Source organism: Chamaea fasciata, unplaced genomic scaffold (assembly GCF_029207755.1).
Source record: "Chamaea fasciata isolate MVZ Bird 193981 ecotype frontalis unplaced genomic scaffold, bChaFas1.0.hap1 SCAF_9, whole genome shotgun sequence".
Lineage (NCBI taxonomy): Eukaryota > Metazoa > Chordata > Aves > Passeriformes > Sylviidae > Chamaea > Chamaea fasciata.
In genome coordinates this window covers 25045407-25061095 of record NW_027094094.1, presented here as the reverse complement: position 1 = coordinate 25061095, position 15689 = coordinate 25045407, and the positions used below count along the sequence as shown (strand labels likewise).

The 15689-nt window shown below is 39.7% G+C and overlaps 2 protein-coding genes across 4 annotated transcripts; one reads left to right on the top strand and one right to left on the bottom strand.

The window, feature by feature from the left end:
* Positions 1-3743: 3743 nt before the first annotated feature.
* EXOSC3 (exosome component 3) lies at positions 3744-6783 on the bottom strand. Its single transcript, XM_066191544.1, has 4 exons — positions 6481-6783; positions 6224-6373; positions 5512-5663; positions 3744-4038 (listed from the first exon to the last, which is right to left on the bottom strand). Exons 1-4 carry the CDS (start codon positions 6745-6747, stop codon positions 3837-3839), a joined length of 771 nt encoding a protein of 256 aa, XP_066047641.1. The 5' UTR covers positions 6748-6783; the 3' UTR covers positions 3744-3836.
* Positions 6784-8158: 1375 nt separating this feature from the next.
* LOC136294098 (DPY30 domain-containing protein 1-like) lies at positions 8159-15140 on the top strand. 3 transcript variants are annotated; one of them, XM_066191545.1, is made up of 7 exons: positions 8439-8655; positions 9134-9286; positions 9391-9498; positions 10862-10942; positions 11873-11947; positions 12947-13004; positions 13177-15140. In XM_066191545.1, exons 2-6 carry the CDS (start codon positions 9140-9142, stop codon positions 12986-12988), a joined length of 453 nt encoding a protein of 150 aa, XP_066047642.1. In that variant the 5' UTR covers positions 8439-8655; positions 9134-9139; the 3' UTR covers positions 12989-13004; positions 13177-15140. The 3 variants fall into 3 exon arrangements, with proteins under 3 accessions (XP_066047643.1, XP_066047644.1, XP_066047642.1); XM_066191546.1 differs by lacking the exon at positions 8439-8655 and adding an exon at positions 8159-8344 and having other exon boundaries at positions 12947-15140; XM_066191547.1 differs by having other exon boundaries at positions 8438-8655; positions 9131-9286; positions 12947-15140.
* Positions 15141-15689: the final 549 nt, after the last annotated feature.

Genomic DNA, 15689 nt, shown 5'->3' with positions numbered 1-15689 from the left:
GTTATTTTTAATGACCATTCAAGCCACTAGAATAGTGATCAAGCCTCAGGCTCTACAAGTAAAACCAGGCTCTTGATCATCCCAAATTACCACAAAGATAGCACTCAAAAGGCAGTAACTGCACTTGCATAAAATCAGGACATCAGAGGAAAACAGTCATTCTGCAGTGATCCTGGTTAATCCTGCAACTACTGTGTAGTGACTATTAAAATCCAGGCACTCAACCAACACGTTTCTAGGCTATTTCTCTTACAAGTTGTGATAAAACTGGCATGTTTCTTACTTTCCTATGGGCTTCAAGAGTAGCTATGCATCTTACAGTCTATAGAAGTTATGAGTAAGGACAAGACTGCTTGTGTTATTAATACAACTGAAGTGCCCTACATTGTCTTTAAGACAATGAGTTACTGTACTCAGTCAAATAATGTATCCCACCAAGGTGGTCGTATTTAGCTAGAAAATCTGATGTAAATACTTTTCATGTAAGCACTGGAGGTGATCAATTTTTAAGGTTTAAAACAACCTGTTAATTTAGCTGTTACTCCGAAGTATTTGTCCAAGCTCTAAGGCAGAAAACTGGGCTTTCTCTAACAAATCTGATACTTAAAATCTGGTAGAAAAAATCCACGACCTCTTTTGCTAAAGAACATCCATGTGATAAAACCAAAATAACCCTGGTATTAGAAGTGTTGATACCAATGTGGGTCATTTTGACAGAACCTGGCTAGGAATCAAACACACATCAAATACAGCAAGCCTCAGTTTCAGCTCCTGGTGGCAAGGTTGTAATGAGTAGTTAGGAACAGTAAACTTCTAATCTAGCAGAGCTACAGCCACACTCTAACCACAGCCCTCGAGTTGAGCTCTTAATCCTCTTATTACACTGAGCTATTTGTCTGTAACTTTCTTCTGCTAGAGCAAAACACAAATTTGTTACTATCAAACTCAATTTCAACACTGCATTTCTGTATTTTGTGATACTATTTATTCTTGGTCTTTATATAGCAACTGAGGAAGGGCCACAAACTATGTATTTCATATTTTCAGTGCATGGTTTCTGTTTAACTCTTGGTGAACTTTCTTTTTGAGAGGTTATGCTTCTCTCATGGGCATGTGAACAATTTTCATGTTGACATCTACCATTTTTATGTAACTTGATGACAACAGCTTGAAAGAAAAGCAATGAAATAAAGTATCCAATGCACAATCATAGAGCATCTGAAATGAACAACTCTAAATAATGACTTAACCTGATAAGGATGAACATCATGGAGAAATGCAACAGAAAATACATTCTACTTACTTAGCAAGGTATATTTCAAGTCCACAGCATCCCTTCTGCAAGTCCTATTTCCAAAAACACATGCCCATTTCCAAATTATGTGCTTTTAATGGGAATGTGGAAGACTTCCAGCAGAATACATAACTAAATCCTTTCTTCCTAGAACCAAATTATACTCCATAACCCTTCCTCGTGACTGGTTTAGCCACCAACATAGAGCTAGAAGTTTGCAAAGATATTGTTTAGATTTTGCCTGAATGTTCGGTTTGTTACATAAAGCCTGTCAAACTGTAATTGGTTTGAGGAATGTTGATAAGCTTTTTTTTTTTTCCAATTAAAAAAACCCAACAAAACATGAATATCGTCTTCTGTTAGTAATGTGTTACCCTCTTTCAAGCATTTTTCCCCACACCCATTCTGTTCACATCCACTGTAATTTTTTTCTACTGAATAAACTGTCAAACAAACTTAAATGTAGCACATACTTAAAATGATTGCACAGGTGGTAAAACCCAAGAGCTTTCTGGTTATTTAATTTTGCTAAATTAATAACAAGCGTAATTTTAATGCACTTTGTATCCTGTTCTTGATTTAACTAAATTTGTATTTGAGGGTAAGTGGGTGACAGTGGGACAGCATGATGTGTGGAATGAAGTGTGCTGATTATGTTGAGAACTTTCAAGGTTGCCATTTGCTGTGCTGCACTACCAAGCCAGCTTTTTAACAGGGATTGTTCATTTGTATCTTGCAGGTTAAGCTTGGAATGCAGGCTTTTTGGAAGGGAAAGGAATTTGCTTAGGTAAAGAGCAGTGGTAAGGCTAATTTCAAGCCACAACAATCCTGGAAACGATCCATGTCATTGCCCATTTCTGTGGTTTTACTATTATGATCCAAGAACAACTCGCACAAAAAAAAAGTCAGCACCCTGAGATAATTTGGCAAATGCTTTTCTGCCTATGCCAGTTATTGTTCCAATAACAGACAACCTGCAGAGGCTCTGGTTAGCTGAAATTGAAAAAACTCTACAGAATAACAGTAATGGAAAACCTGATTAATTTACAGCTTCTCATGTGTAGTAAGAGATAAGACTACAGACCCAAAAGTTTTAAGGGATATGAATGAAAGTCACTTCACCTGGGAGAGGACAGGTGAAAAAAATGACTAAAGACCTACCAAGCCAGATGAGCATGCCCTAGATGCTAAATACAGAGACCAGTGAAATTCACAAAGAATACTGAATTGTAGTCATTTGACTGACATAGAAAACATTAGAGTTGTGTTTTTGTTGAACCAGGGGAAGCCCAAGGTAAGCACATTACAGATGACTCAGAGGAGCTGGCTCTGAACTGAAACAATTTCTAAAGGGCAGAGAAGCCAAAGACAACCCTATCATCAAATGCCACAGGTTGAGCTTTGGATGAAATACAGAATAAACAGGAAAATTATGTTTCCACTTTAATGAAGATGGTATTCAAGCTTACCCTAATTAGTTCATTTTTAGTAATTTCCTTTAACTATTGCTATTAAACCATTCAGCTTATTAAGAACCACAGAGCATCACAGATCTAAATGACTGCCTAACAGCTGCAAGCAGTTCATTAGGTACCTGCAATCAAGCTTTTCTCCCACAGGAAGAAGGCATCAGTAACAACCCTTCCATTAATCCAGGGCTCTTTCTCTCTCAGAACAGTAGCAAATTACATAGTAAAATTCAGAGAGCTTACCCTTCCTAGGACAGCATCTCCTCTTTCAGCATCAGAGGGACTGTTACACAAAGAAGCCAAACATAGCTTTTTTCAGAAATGCTGATTTTGTTAAATATTACCAAAGCTCTATGGCATCTTTATGCTATCACTTAAGAAATCAGTGTCATGAATCAAGAAACACATGGCTATTATTGTGACTATTATCACTATGTCCTCAATACTACTAGCATGTCATCTCCTAGGGAAAGTGATACAGTCCCTGTGAATGTATTTTTGGTCTTATCTGATCATTTGTCTTAACCACCCTGTGATTCTTTCATGCTATGCCCTGCAAGTATTTTTCTGGTATTCTCTACCTGCATTTCTATTCCCAAATTTCATAATATACTAAATAATTACTTCATGTCACTGTATAAATGAGCACCCAACCAAAATTAATGACCTGTGGATACTTTTTGCTACCCCAAGTAAACATGGATTGTTTGAAATTCTAATAACGATAAAAACAAATACATGCAGTTCATAAAATGATCAGTTTTCTTAAAAAAGATCTAAGTAGTTACGCTTCAAAATTCAGAGCTAATGAAAGCTTCTAGAGACCATCTTCCCATTAGTCAGAAAATTCATGAACATAAACAACGCCTCATAACCGCAAAGGTGAGTCAAAACAAACTCCTTAAACAACACAAAAACAAGCCGAGTGGATAAACAAGGGAAATGAAGAACAACCAATGAAGAACAACCAAAGTCTAGTATTTCATTTAAAAAAAAGGCTTTTATTATAAATATAAATACAAAAATAACCAAAACACCCTACAGTCATCACAAATCCTCAAGGTCTTCTCTTATCAGTTCCCTGACAGTTTGGCAAGCGCCTGTTTTCTCTGTTCTGCAGTCATATACTCACAGGCTTCCAAAATATTTACTATAATTAAAGTCTGTTGAACTGTTTTTGCTTTTACCCATATCCTTCCATTCATTCCTATCACCAGCTCAAATGGGTACAACTGTGACAACTCTTGAATTATTTCACATTTGGGAGCCAAGAGCCTGTGAATAAGACCAAAAAGAAGTTAGAGGAAGAAGTGCTCACACTTACAGACACCACATTATTATTGACCAGTAACTCCAGCAGAACTGCTATTATGGGAGCTGTTAAGGAAACACTGAAAGATCATTAAATTGCATATACATCCAAAACAGCAATACAGTATCAGATTTTCAAGGTTTCTGTCACATAAAATACATGCACCTACAAAATAAAACCATTGTAAATTTAGGTTTTTTTCTCACTAGAAGCAATCCCTGACAGGTTTAAAGTGAATTAATACTTTTAAAACAAGTCCATGATCTAATAAGTTCTAGAAGTATACTGTTGAACAAAATGACATTTTTGAAGTGCTATTTATAAAGCTGACACCCCAGAGGCATCTTTCAAAACAGGATTTCCCTTCTACTTCAGGAAACAGTATTGACAGCAATAAACAGGCTACTTCATTTTTATTAGATGACAGCATACTAAATACTTTAATATGTCTAGGATTAAATCAAGCTTGAACAAGTGTTCACAAAAACTAAAAGCATATCAGGAGTTACCAGCTTACTCATAATATGCTGTTATTTTTAAACTTGCATACAGACAAAATTTGGAAAACTAATTTTGGAAAATTTGGAAACCAAAATTTAGAAAACTAATTTTGGAAAATTTGGAAACCAAAATTTAGAAAACAAAAATGTCTGTAAAAAGCTTTTGTAGCCGTTCACGCTGACTTCTGATAGGACATATAAATCAGACAATTTAGAGGTATGAAAAGGCTGCTCTGCACTGCCAGATTGCTTATTGAAAGAATGACAAAACCAAACAAAAAATTCCACCCCAAAAGCAACAACAAAATTTGACTAATATTATCCATGTAATCTGGTATTCTTTGATAGTCACAAGAAACCTTGTATTTACATCAGTATAAGCTACTCTAAAGTTCACAATACGTTTAAAGCTTATGAAACAGTTCCTAGATTAAACTTAAATCCTAATTTTTTCTATCTGTATCTTTATTTCAATACTATTTAGTTTTCTTTGGAAGTCAGAAAATAATCTGTACTGATGTGCAAAGATCCCCTTAATCAGCTGGCAGCCAAACATACAGCCCTCCACCACCCCATGAAACAGAAAACGGACAATAAGCATTGCTAAATTTTAAACTCCAAATTAATATGTACACAGCTGAAACACTAACCTGAATGTTTGACTTCCCCAGGTGACAATTTTATTTTCTATAGTGCCTTGGCAACCACATCACTTTTTCTAAACAAGTCATGCGACACCATACAAGAGAGCTTCTGAGACTCTTAAGAGGAAAGATAAGCTTTCCTTCTAGATCAATCCATACTCCTTTCAATAAATTTGGTTCACATGCACTAAAAGAATTTCACAGTCTGATTAACAAAACTGCCCACACTGCTCAGAAGTCATTAAAACAGCTGTGGGAGTGACAGTGACTACTTACATTTTTTAGTACTTACTTTCTTATTAGACCTAAGGAAACTTTAAAGAGGAAGCCATCTTGTCCAATTATTCCCATTCCACTTGATTTTCCACTGCTGTCTATACAGACCATCTCTGGTTCCATGTCTTTATTTGCTACAACGAACTGACCATAAATAAGATCTCCCACCTAAACAAAACACCATCAAAGAACAGAAGTATAATCTCTTATAATTATTTAGCAGGGCAACAATAAAAAATAACACACCAGCCTATTTTGTTTTTCTCTACAGTTCCTTTTACATTCTGGTAATAGGAATTCATCCAAGTGCAGAAACTGTGGCATGCATGTGTACAACTATTCATAATGGTGCTGTAAAAAAAACCCCACAGAACTAACATTTTCTACCAGCAAGGCATGTTTTAAAGCCTTAACATCAGAGTGCTCTTTGGGATGCACCTTACTCATGAACTGCATCTGCTCCTGGCAGCACTAGGAGCAAAGGAAATCATGAGAGTGAAGCGCCCAGCCACCTGAGAGAGAGCAAACCACACTAGTTACAGTCCTGCTAAGAAACTCCGAAAGGCCGCGGCCTAATGGTGCAAAACCCTCCGAGGAGAACCAAGGCGAACCACTACAACTAGACCTGCACAGCTCCTCTAACGCGGGGTTATGAAAACACTACCCCTAAGAAAAGCTACTGAAAAGCAACAGGAGCGCCACCAAACGATGTTAACCAGGGCACCCACCTGCACGTTTGGCCTGTTCCTCTTCGTGGCGCCTTCAAAGGCCAGGTAGGACAGGGACGCCGGCTCGCTGCCGCCCACGTCCAGCCTGAACACGTCCCCCGCTTTGGCCGTCACGATCCCGATGACATGATCGCCCTTCACCGGCACGTACTGCAGCGGGGAAGGGGCACAGAGGGTCAGGGGAGCGCGGGGGAGACGGGGGCTAACACACATACCCACAGACACACAGGGACACCCGGCTCCCGCCGCGCCCGTACCCGCTTCTGCTGCGAGTCCACCCAGAAGGCGCCGCCGCCCCCGGGCCGGTGCCGCAGCAGCCCGCACGTGGTCACCAGCAGCCCGGCCCCGCCGCGCCTCAGCCCCGGCCCGCACAGCAGCCGCCCCTGCGGCGCCGCGCCCGCGCTCAGCCGCAGCCGCTCGCCCTCCGCGTCCTCGTCGTAGTGCGCGGGGAGCAGCAGCAGGTCCCCGGGCAGCACCACCTGCCCCACGAGGGCCTCGGCCGGCGCGCCCCGCTCCGCCGCCATCACCGCGCCGCGCGGGGCCCCTCCCTCCGGCCGGGGCGGGCGGCTGCGCCCCGCGGCCTGCGCCGGGCGTGCGCGGGGCGCCAGCGACACCCCCCGGCCGGAGCGGGCCCCGCCGCGCACTGTGCCCGCGCCCGGCCCTCACCCGAGCCGCTGGAGCCGGCCCCTCGCCGCTCACGGCACCTCCGCCAGCCGCCTCCCCTCCAGGGAAACAACCTGCCTTCCACTCCTGCCAAGAGCGGCCAAGAGAATGTTAGTGCGCTTAGGCGTCGGAATTAGGAACACGGGGAGTTAATTCTTCCAGCTGCAGTTGTTTGTAGGGTTCTTTAGTACCCGATTGGAAGTTGGCAGTAAAACAAACAGCTGGTCAAATCTGAGGTGAACGGCAGCCGATGAGTCTGGCAGGGAGCAGAAAAGATCTCGTCAGTTTGTGAAGGGAAACTGCTCACAGAGAGATGGCATTAAAACAGTTGGAAAGGATCAGGGGGTCATCCGGTTCATCCTCTCTGCTCAAGCAGGCCCCTTCTAGAGCACATTGCACAGAACTGCATCCAGACAGCTTTCAGTATCTCTAGGTAGAGAGATTCCACAACCTTCCTGGGCAATCTGTTCCAGTGGTGGTCACCTGCACAAAGTTCTGCCTCCTGTTTAGACGGAGCTTCCTATGCATCAGTTTCTGACCATTCCCTGGTGTCCAAGTGGTTGGCACCGCGGAGCAGAGCTTGGCACCTCCCCTTTAGATATTTATACATATTAATGAGATCCCCTATCAATCACCTCTTCTCAAGACTGAACAGGTTCAAGCCCTCTCAGCCTCTCCTTGAAAGAGAGATGCCCCAGTCCCTTAATCATCTTCATAGCCCTCTACTGGACCTACTCCAGGATCTTCATGTCTCTCTCCCACCGCAGAGCACAGCACTGCCACAGCAGTCCAGGCTGAGCCTCACCAGGGCTGAGCAGTAGAGCAGGACCACTTCCCGTGACCTGCTGGCAATGCTCTTCCTAATGCAGCCCAGGATACCACTGGCCTTCTTGGCCACAAGGGCACTGCTGGCTCAGGGAGATCTTATCCCCAGGACCGCCCGATCCTTCTCCACAGAGCTGCTCTCCAGCAGCTGAGCTCCCCGCTTCCCCCGGTGCTCGGGGGTTATTCCTCCCTAGGTGCAGGACCCTGTATCCGCCACTGCTGAATTTCAGGTTCTTCTCTGCCCATCCATCCAGCCTGTCAAGGTCTCTCTGAAGGGGCCACATAACCCTCTGAGGTCTCGGCCCCTGCCCCCGGTTTTGTGCCATCGGTGACCTTTCCGAGCCGGCCCTCCACTCTCCGCCAGCGGCTGCGCTCGCGGCGCTGTTGCGGAGCAGCCCCGCGCGTTCGCGGCCGGCGCCGGGCGGCAGGAGCGGGGCGGGCCGAGCCGGGCGCTGCCGTCCCGGGGCTCTGGGAGCGGCTGCCGGGAAGGAGCCGGAGCGGGGCCGCTCTCCGCGGGAAGCCCCGCGGGGCCAGAAGCAGGGCAGCGACAGTACCGGGTACCGGTGACTGTTGCGGAGCCTGAGGCGAGGCGGAGTAACGAGCCAGACCCTACCAGGGCTCTGAACACCCAGGGTAGGGATAAGGAGCGGGCCCGCCCCGCCTGGACCGTAGGGGAAGGGGTGAGGCGCAGCCTGTGCTTAAATGGAGCCCGGGCAGGAGGGCGTGGGTGGTGGCTCCGCGTTAAGGGGGCGGGCACCATTGAGATCACCTGGAGGCCCCGTGAACGCGGGGGGTGGGATATCTGGCACACGTTCGCTGCTGTGCCAGGTGTCCGGGCTCTCTGCCCCGCCGGCCGACGGCTGCTCCGCACGGATTCGGCCCCCTTGATAGCAAAGGAAGTCTTGGGTTTGCTTAAACTGGGCTAGTGAAGTGTGTGCACAGAGGTGTGTGCCTTCCATAACTATACAGTGGGTGCTTCAGGCCCTTGCCTTGCATGCATCTCTTAAAGATAGCTTTGACAGGTCAAATTAGAATTATCTCTTTATCATCCTCTGAACGGATACCTGTTCTTTGAGTATCTATGTAGAAGTTTTCTGTGTTCTGTTGTGCTCTGCAGGGGTTGTTGTTGTTGCTATGCAGACCTAGAATTAGCAGCATGTTTCCAAGTGGTTCATGAATTATACATGTCCAAACAGTAAGGTGGGCTTCGAGCATTTTTTTTTCTGCTGTAATTGATACAACTGACCTGTCACTAGAGCTTTTAAGAGCGAAACTGTTATTAAATAACTTTCCTGTATAAACTGCAAGCTTAGTACAAAGTAATGTCATAATGCAGCGTTTGGTGCCTGAAGCAAGAATTTTTAAACCCCCTAACTTCATTCTGACACTGATGTCTAATACCTGTCTGCTTATTGTCAGTAGGTTTGGATGGAGTCTCAATATCTGAAGGAATGTCTGGGAACCTGCTTGAAGAAGGGACTGGCAGAGGTTGTAGTGCATCGGCCAGCAGATCCAATTGAGTATCTTGCACACTGGATTTACAAATACAGAAGAAATTTAGATGAAGAAAAAAAGGTGGATCTAACTTAGGCCAAACGAGATTACTACAACATAGTTGATGCTATTTAATATATCTTTCATTTTAATGTTTAATTGATTCTGTGTTACCTCTGAAATAGAGAATGCTGGAGAGAACTGAGCTGGAACAAGAACGGGAGGCAGCCCTAGCAGAACTTGAAAGGTTAAAAATCCAGGAAGAGCAGCAGAAACTTAAAGAACAACATCAGGTTATTAATACTTAATAGTAGATAATTCTACGCAGCGTACGGTGCTGTGGCATATTGGAACTCTTTGTATACTTCTGATAGCTGTATAATGATTTTGATAAAGGTGACATACATAAAGCAAGGATTTTATTCTCACTTTTCTGAGTAACTCAAATTATTAGTCAGTACATGGATAGGAAAACTTACATACTATGCAGTAAAATATTATTAAAAATGATGGCTGTTAAGGTAAAAAGTAGCTAATTTCGGACTTATGTGAGAAGTAACTGAAAATACTGTTTGGGCTTATAATATGTGAAATACATACAATATTTGTGTTTCTAGCCATTCTTTATAAAGGAGTCATATAAACTCAGTGTTGCCATGGTGATGCTGATGTGACCTGACTGGATTTTTTTGTCTGGATGACTTTCATGATGTTAAAATCAAAAGCTTAAGTTTAAATTTATGCTGGTCACATTAAGCCCAGCTCTAGTATAAGATGCATTCATTTTATTTCACTTGCAGTTTTAAAATTTGGAGTTTAGAAATTTGCAAACTGAAAGTAATATGCTTAAGGGCTTCATGAGTGATGTAAAATAGTAAATAGGAAAGAGAGACTGTGCCTAGAGATAATTCACAGAGAATGAAATAAATCATTTCATGTAAGCTCTGGGAAAGATGTTGAACAATCCTCACATTAGATGCGTTTTTTTAAACCAAACTTGGTTTTGGCTGTAGTCAAATACAAAATACTTTTATGTACCAAAAAGGAATAGAAGACTTTGACCATACTTGCAACTGCTCACAAAATGCAAGAGCAAACAGTATTTTCTAGGGTTCTGGAATGTCTATACTTTGGTTATGCAGTTTCTGAAGTTTTGATGTAATACGATTTACGTTCACAGTTAATAAACACTCCCATTAGATATTTTCTGTTATAAATACTAAAGGTTGCGGATGCACATGATTAATGTTAATGACGTTGCTTGCCAAATTTTTCTATAGATTTGATTCTATATTGATTCATCCATCTGTGCTATTTACTACCCAAAGTATCAAAGAGCTTAATCCAAAGGATAGGAGATAACTAATACAGACTGATAAAGGGCATGGGTAATGAGGCAGTATCTGAAGTGTGTACACTAGCTTCACTTAACTGTTTTTTCTTCCTCTTGGTAGTAAAGCCTTTTTATCCATAAGAGTCTCAAACCTTTGAAAATGTTAAACCAGATGATACTAAAAGGACTTTGTTGTTAACATAGCAGTTATGCTTTTTTAAAATTTATTATTTAAATAATAAATACATTATAAACAATGTGGTGAAAAAGATAAATGTGGGAGTTTTTTCTTTCTAATTTGTCCTTTCTTAAACTGATTGCAGTCTCAGTTGGAGAAAGAACATGCAGAATTGGAAGAACAGAATAAAGAAGCTGAAATGCAGTTGCAGCAGGAAGATCAAGAGGTTTAAGCCGATGCTTAGTTGATGGTTTGAAAATAGAATCTAACAGCCATTTTTTCCAGATGCAGCCATCAATTACAAAACACAAAGCAGAAGCCCATGGGTGTTGAAGTAACACATAATTAAAGAAACAGGAATGTAGATGGGGGAAATGTCTAACACGTGGCTTCTGCAGTTTGGGTTTTATACTTGAATTTTGGTCAGAAGAAAATGTAAATTTATTGCAAAAATCCAGCATAAGGTCAGCTTAGCTGATGCTTCCACATTCCTTGATGGTATTTATTAGAAAGTTTTATAAAATTAGCATGTCTGATTTAAGTATCAAGACAATAATATTTTACAGGGTATTAGCACAAAATCTATTTACTGTACCTGGAAAAAGAGCTGTGGTTTGGAATTGCATTGCGTCTGGGTTCTGATGTCTTAGTGGTGTGTGGGAATTTTTACTAACAGAGTATAAATGATATTAATAAGAGTGTACAAATACAATAAAGATACAAATACAATAAGAGTGTGTATACAGGTATCTGTGTTTATGATCTTTTAATGCTGCTTCAGTAAAAACATGCATGGATAATTGGCATGCATATCCCCCTAAAGCTTTTAAAACTCTGTGGAGCACAGAGTCTTTTAGAAATGCCTAAGTTTTTAGAAAACTCTCTTAAAATACTGAAAAAACATAACTGTAGGAAGATGAGAGTATGAAAGTGACAGAAAAAAAATATGTAAAAATTAAAAATTGCTGTTCATGAAAAAAAAGGATAAAAAATAGGGTTAAACATACAAAGATCATATTTCCATACTACTAAATTTCTATAGCACTTATCTAAAGTATTCTCTGTATATTAATACATTATGTCATTTTAACACACTTGAAATGCAATTTCATTACATTTTAACGTTTTAACTGAAAACTGGTTTTCATTACCGCAGGAAAATGAAAAGACAATGGATGAAGTTACAGATAGACCTGGAACACCTACTGAGGAGCCACATGAGAGTGAACCGGTAAGGATTTGGAAAGAGAGTATAAATGATTGATTCTTACAGATTTGCTTTTTTGTGCTGACCAGTCAAAAGGTTAAAACTTTTTAAGGGATTGGCCACAACCTCCAAACTGCCTATAGCTGCATCCTGGTAGGAGTTAAGCCATTTAGAAGACTCTGTGGTGTTAGCTGACTAAACCCTCAAGATTTAAAACACCCTTTTGTATTCAGATATGTTACTGACTAAAGCATGAATATGCTTAAAGAAGAGGCAGCCTTTCTGTGCTGTGTGAACAGTTATGTACCAGGTGTACTAAATCACTTCATTGCTGGTGCCTGTAGTGTAATTCTAGCTCAGAATTTATGTTGTTATATTAATATATCTTACACTTAAGGTTGCTTTAATAGCAGCCTGTTTTAGAAGTGTTCTCTCAATAGATTTAAGACTGTTCTTAGGGTCAGCTTTTCACAGGTGTTTTTTCCACTGGGGTAAATCAGATGTGTATGCAAGATCCCATATAGCCCAAATTTTTTATAATTTTCTGATAATTACGTATTTAAAAATATTCTTGAGGCTTTGGGCATATTTTATGAGTTCTTTAATAAGAAAAATTGCAAAACCAGAAGTGAAAACGTGTCTTAAATAGTACCTGCTTCTTCCTACATGCGTTAAGTTTTCATGCCTAAAGGCTTTAGGTTGCATTTGGCTTTTGGGGATGTTATTTCAGGTTTTACAGTGATATGTTTGCCACAAATTAAGAACAGATTGATAAAATAAGAGATACGTGCTTGTACTATTGATTCTGTGCTCAGAATCACAGTACTTCATCCAAATTTGTTGGATTTTATCATAGAGGTCTGGTGATGACATTCATTGTATTCATTGTATTGAATGAAAGAATACATGAATATACTGATAAGTACCAACTGTCTATCATGGGCAGTTTTTTCCTCTTTTCATTTTTACACAGTTCAGTGAATGCTGGTAAGTGATAGAATTTTTTTTGTTGTTGTTTTTCAGAGTCAAACAGATCTCCCAACAGTAACAGAAGAGGAAAGTTAGAACTGACCTGAAAGCAGTAAATATATTTTCTAGTCATTATTTGCTGAAACTGAAGTGTTGTATCTTGATTCATGTACTTTATAAATATAACTGATTTACATACCTGTTTTTCCAGTGTCTGTTTTTAAGGTGTTCATATAAAGTCTGTTAATTCTGACACTGATTCTTCCTTTTTGTTCTTAAACCAGTGTAGCTAGCGTGGCTGACTTGCCGGAAGAAATCTGCAGCTGAAGTGAAAGCAGAAAATATATTTTCTACTTATTGCACATCGAAGTAACTATAATAAATACAAATATAGCTAATGTGTCAATATGATTTGAGGATAGATGCTACAATATGATAGTTTGAATCAATATTAAAAAAATGAAAAATTTTTGAAAATTATTTTCCAGGAATTTGAGTCGTTTCTGATAAAAAAAAGGGAATGCTCTACAGATTGAAAGTTCGTGAGAGTGTTCTGGACATCAAATTTGGTGCAAGAATCCAATCAGATTTCCCAAATGTATTTGAAAGAGGTAAATTTGACTCAGTATGTACTAGAAGATCTTGTCTCCTGAAGTCGTGAGGTGGACTACGTAACATGAAGTGTTTGCTCTAGGCTTTATTATTAGATAAATATATTTATTATTAGATTTATTAGTAGAACGTTTTTTGGGTATCGTGTGCTACTAGGTAAGCTGCAAGTGTCTGCATATTTGTTTTGATTAGTCAAGACTTTCCTGCATTTTTCTTGAATTTGTAAATCAAGAAATTAAATCTGTGTCCTCTACTAAATACCATTATTATTTCTCAAAACTTCTAAAAATTTGGAAGAATATTTAGCTTTATCCATGGTTATCTATAAAAATAAGTTTTATAATCCTTAAAGATGCGTTTTTACAAGAGCAGATGTTTGTAATCACTGGCATCATGGTATAGGTTGTCAAGAATGTTCTGTGTCTTTTCATTATAAATGGAAAAGATATCAGCATTAAGAAATCCTGAGCCTGTTCAATAAAATGTGCCTTTGCATCTCTGGCTTCTACTACTGGTTAGATAATCATGGCCAATATTGCATAATGAAAATATCTTTCATTACAAATCAGTGCATAGTTAATGCATTCACTGCATCCTTCAGTCTTGGGATGAAAGATTTTTCTGATAATTTCACTTCAATTTTTTAATAGTATTGCTGAGTCTGAGGGGTTTGCTATCCTTGGCAAACTGTTGAAAATATCTGTACACCAAACAGACAAGGGTCGATCACATAGTAAATGTTTTCCTGCTCTGAATAATTTATTTTGGTCATGTAGATCAGACTAAGAATAATCTTACCAAATTTTAAAAACATGGGCAGTATTGATTTTTCATATAGTAATATATTTTTTCCCTAAAGTACCTTTATTAAAAAAAATCCTGTGCCCATTTTATTGCTACACTGCTTTTTAGATGCTGTTGATAACCATATCTTATATGACATATATATGTCATATAAGAGCATCCTTAAAGTCAAAAGAGTAAAATGTCACTTACCAGGTATATATACTTAGAAATGAATATGTAACTTTTGGAGTCATGAAAACTGGAACTACTTTTGTGTCTAAGTGGTCAGGCTTTGCTATCTACAATAATTCTGATTGGTCTGCAATTTCTATGATATCAAAATCTTTCCTGTGGTGTGAATACACCCTTGTGGTTGATGTTCCAATAAATAGATTTTTACACAGTTTGCAATTATATTTGTTAGTTACAATAGAATCATTTAAGGACACGCTCTGATACCACAGTTCTAATTACACCTGTTTATGCTGCATGCACAGGAGCCTCCTGTGCTAGTCTCGAAGGGATGGAGTAAATGGAAAAACAGATGGAGTTTGTCTTTTAAACCAATATGTATACCTGTTTCTTAATATTTAGATTAACACTTTCTAAAACTGGTAACTCATGTCCATTTACATTTAATGTCCAGTTATGTTGACCATGAAAATTTAAACTATCATGCAGCCTTCAAAATATAAGACACTATTTTAAAACATGGTATAAATTAATTCTAATGATGTGTTGCTTTCATTTTCTTATCGGTTCATACTGTTTGTATCTTGATTTGATTTTGTTATATGTGTGTCCACTAGAGTGCATCCTAAATAAACACACTGGGAACTCTGTAAATTATAGCCCATGAAAACTGCAATTTCTGTTTGCTGTTTTGTTTTCAGGGTATTTTTAACTATGGCTTTTTCTTTGTGATTCTGCAGTCCATAGTCCTCACTTTATTTCAAGGTAGGAAGTTTTAGACAGAAACTTTTATCAGAAAATTACTGAGCAAGGGTCAAAATAAAGTGGTAGCTTCCAATTTACCTGTTTATTGTTAGGAACAGAAAACATTTGTTGTTAAAATGTTATTTGTAGGAATTCCCATTTTTGTCAGGATCTGATGTGCACAGACCTGGTGCATTATTCCCCTTCTACATCTTTATAGGGATTCTTATCTTGGATATGGGACAAGAGGTAAACAGTTCTTGGTTCAGTGCTTTCCTGAGGTGCAAACCTGCCTGTAGGTTACTTGAAAATGTAATTCACAACAAAGATTACTTCTCCTTGGGTGTCTAAACCTGGAGGGGAAATTAAGGCAGCTTAAAATAATTTTTGCCTTTTCTTTCTTTTATCTTCTTTGGAGTATAGCAAGCTAGAGCCTGGAGGAGGACAGATGACTATTTCAGTT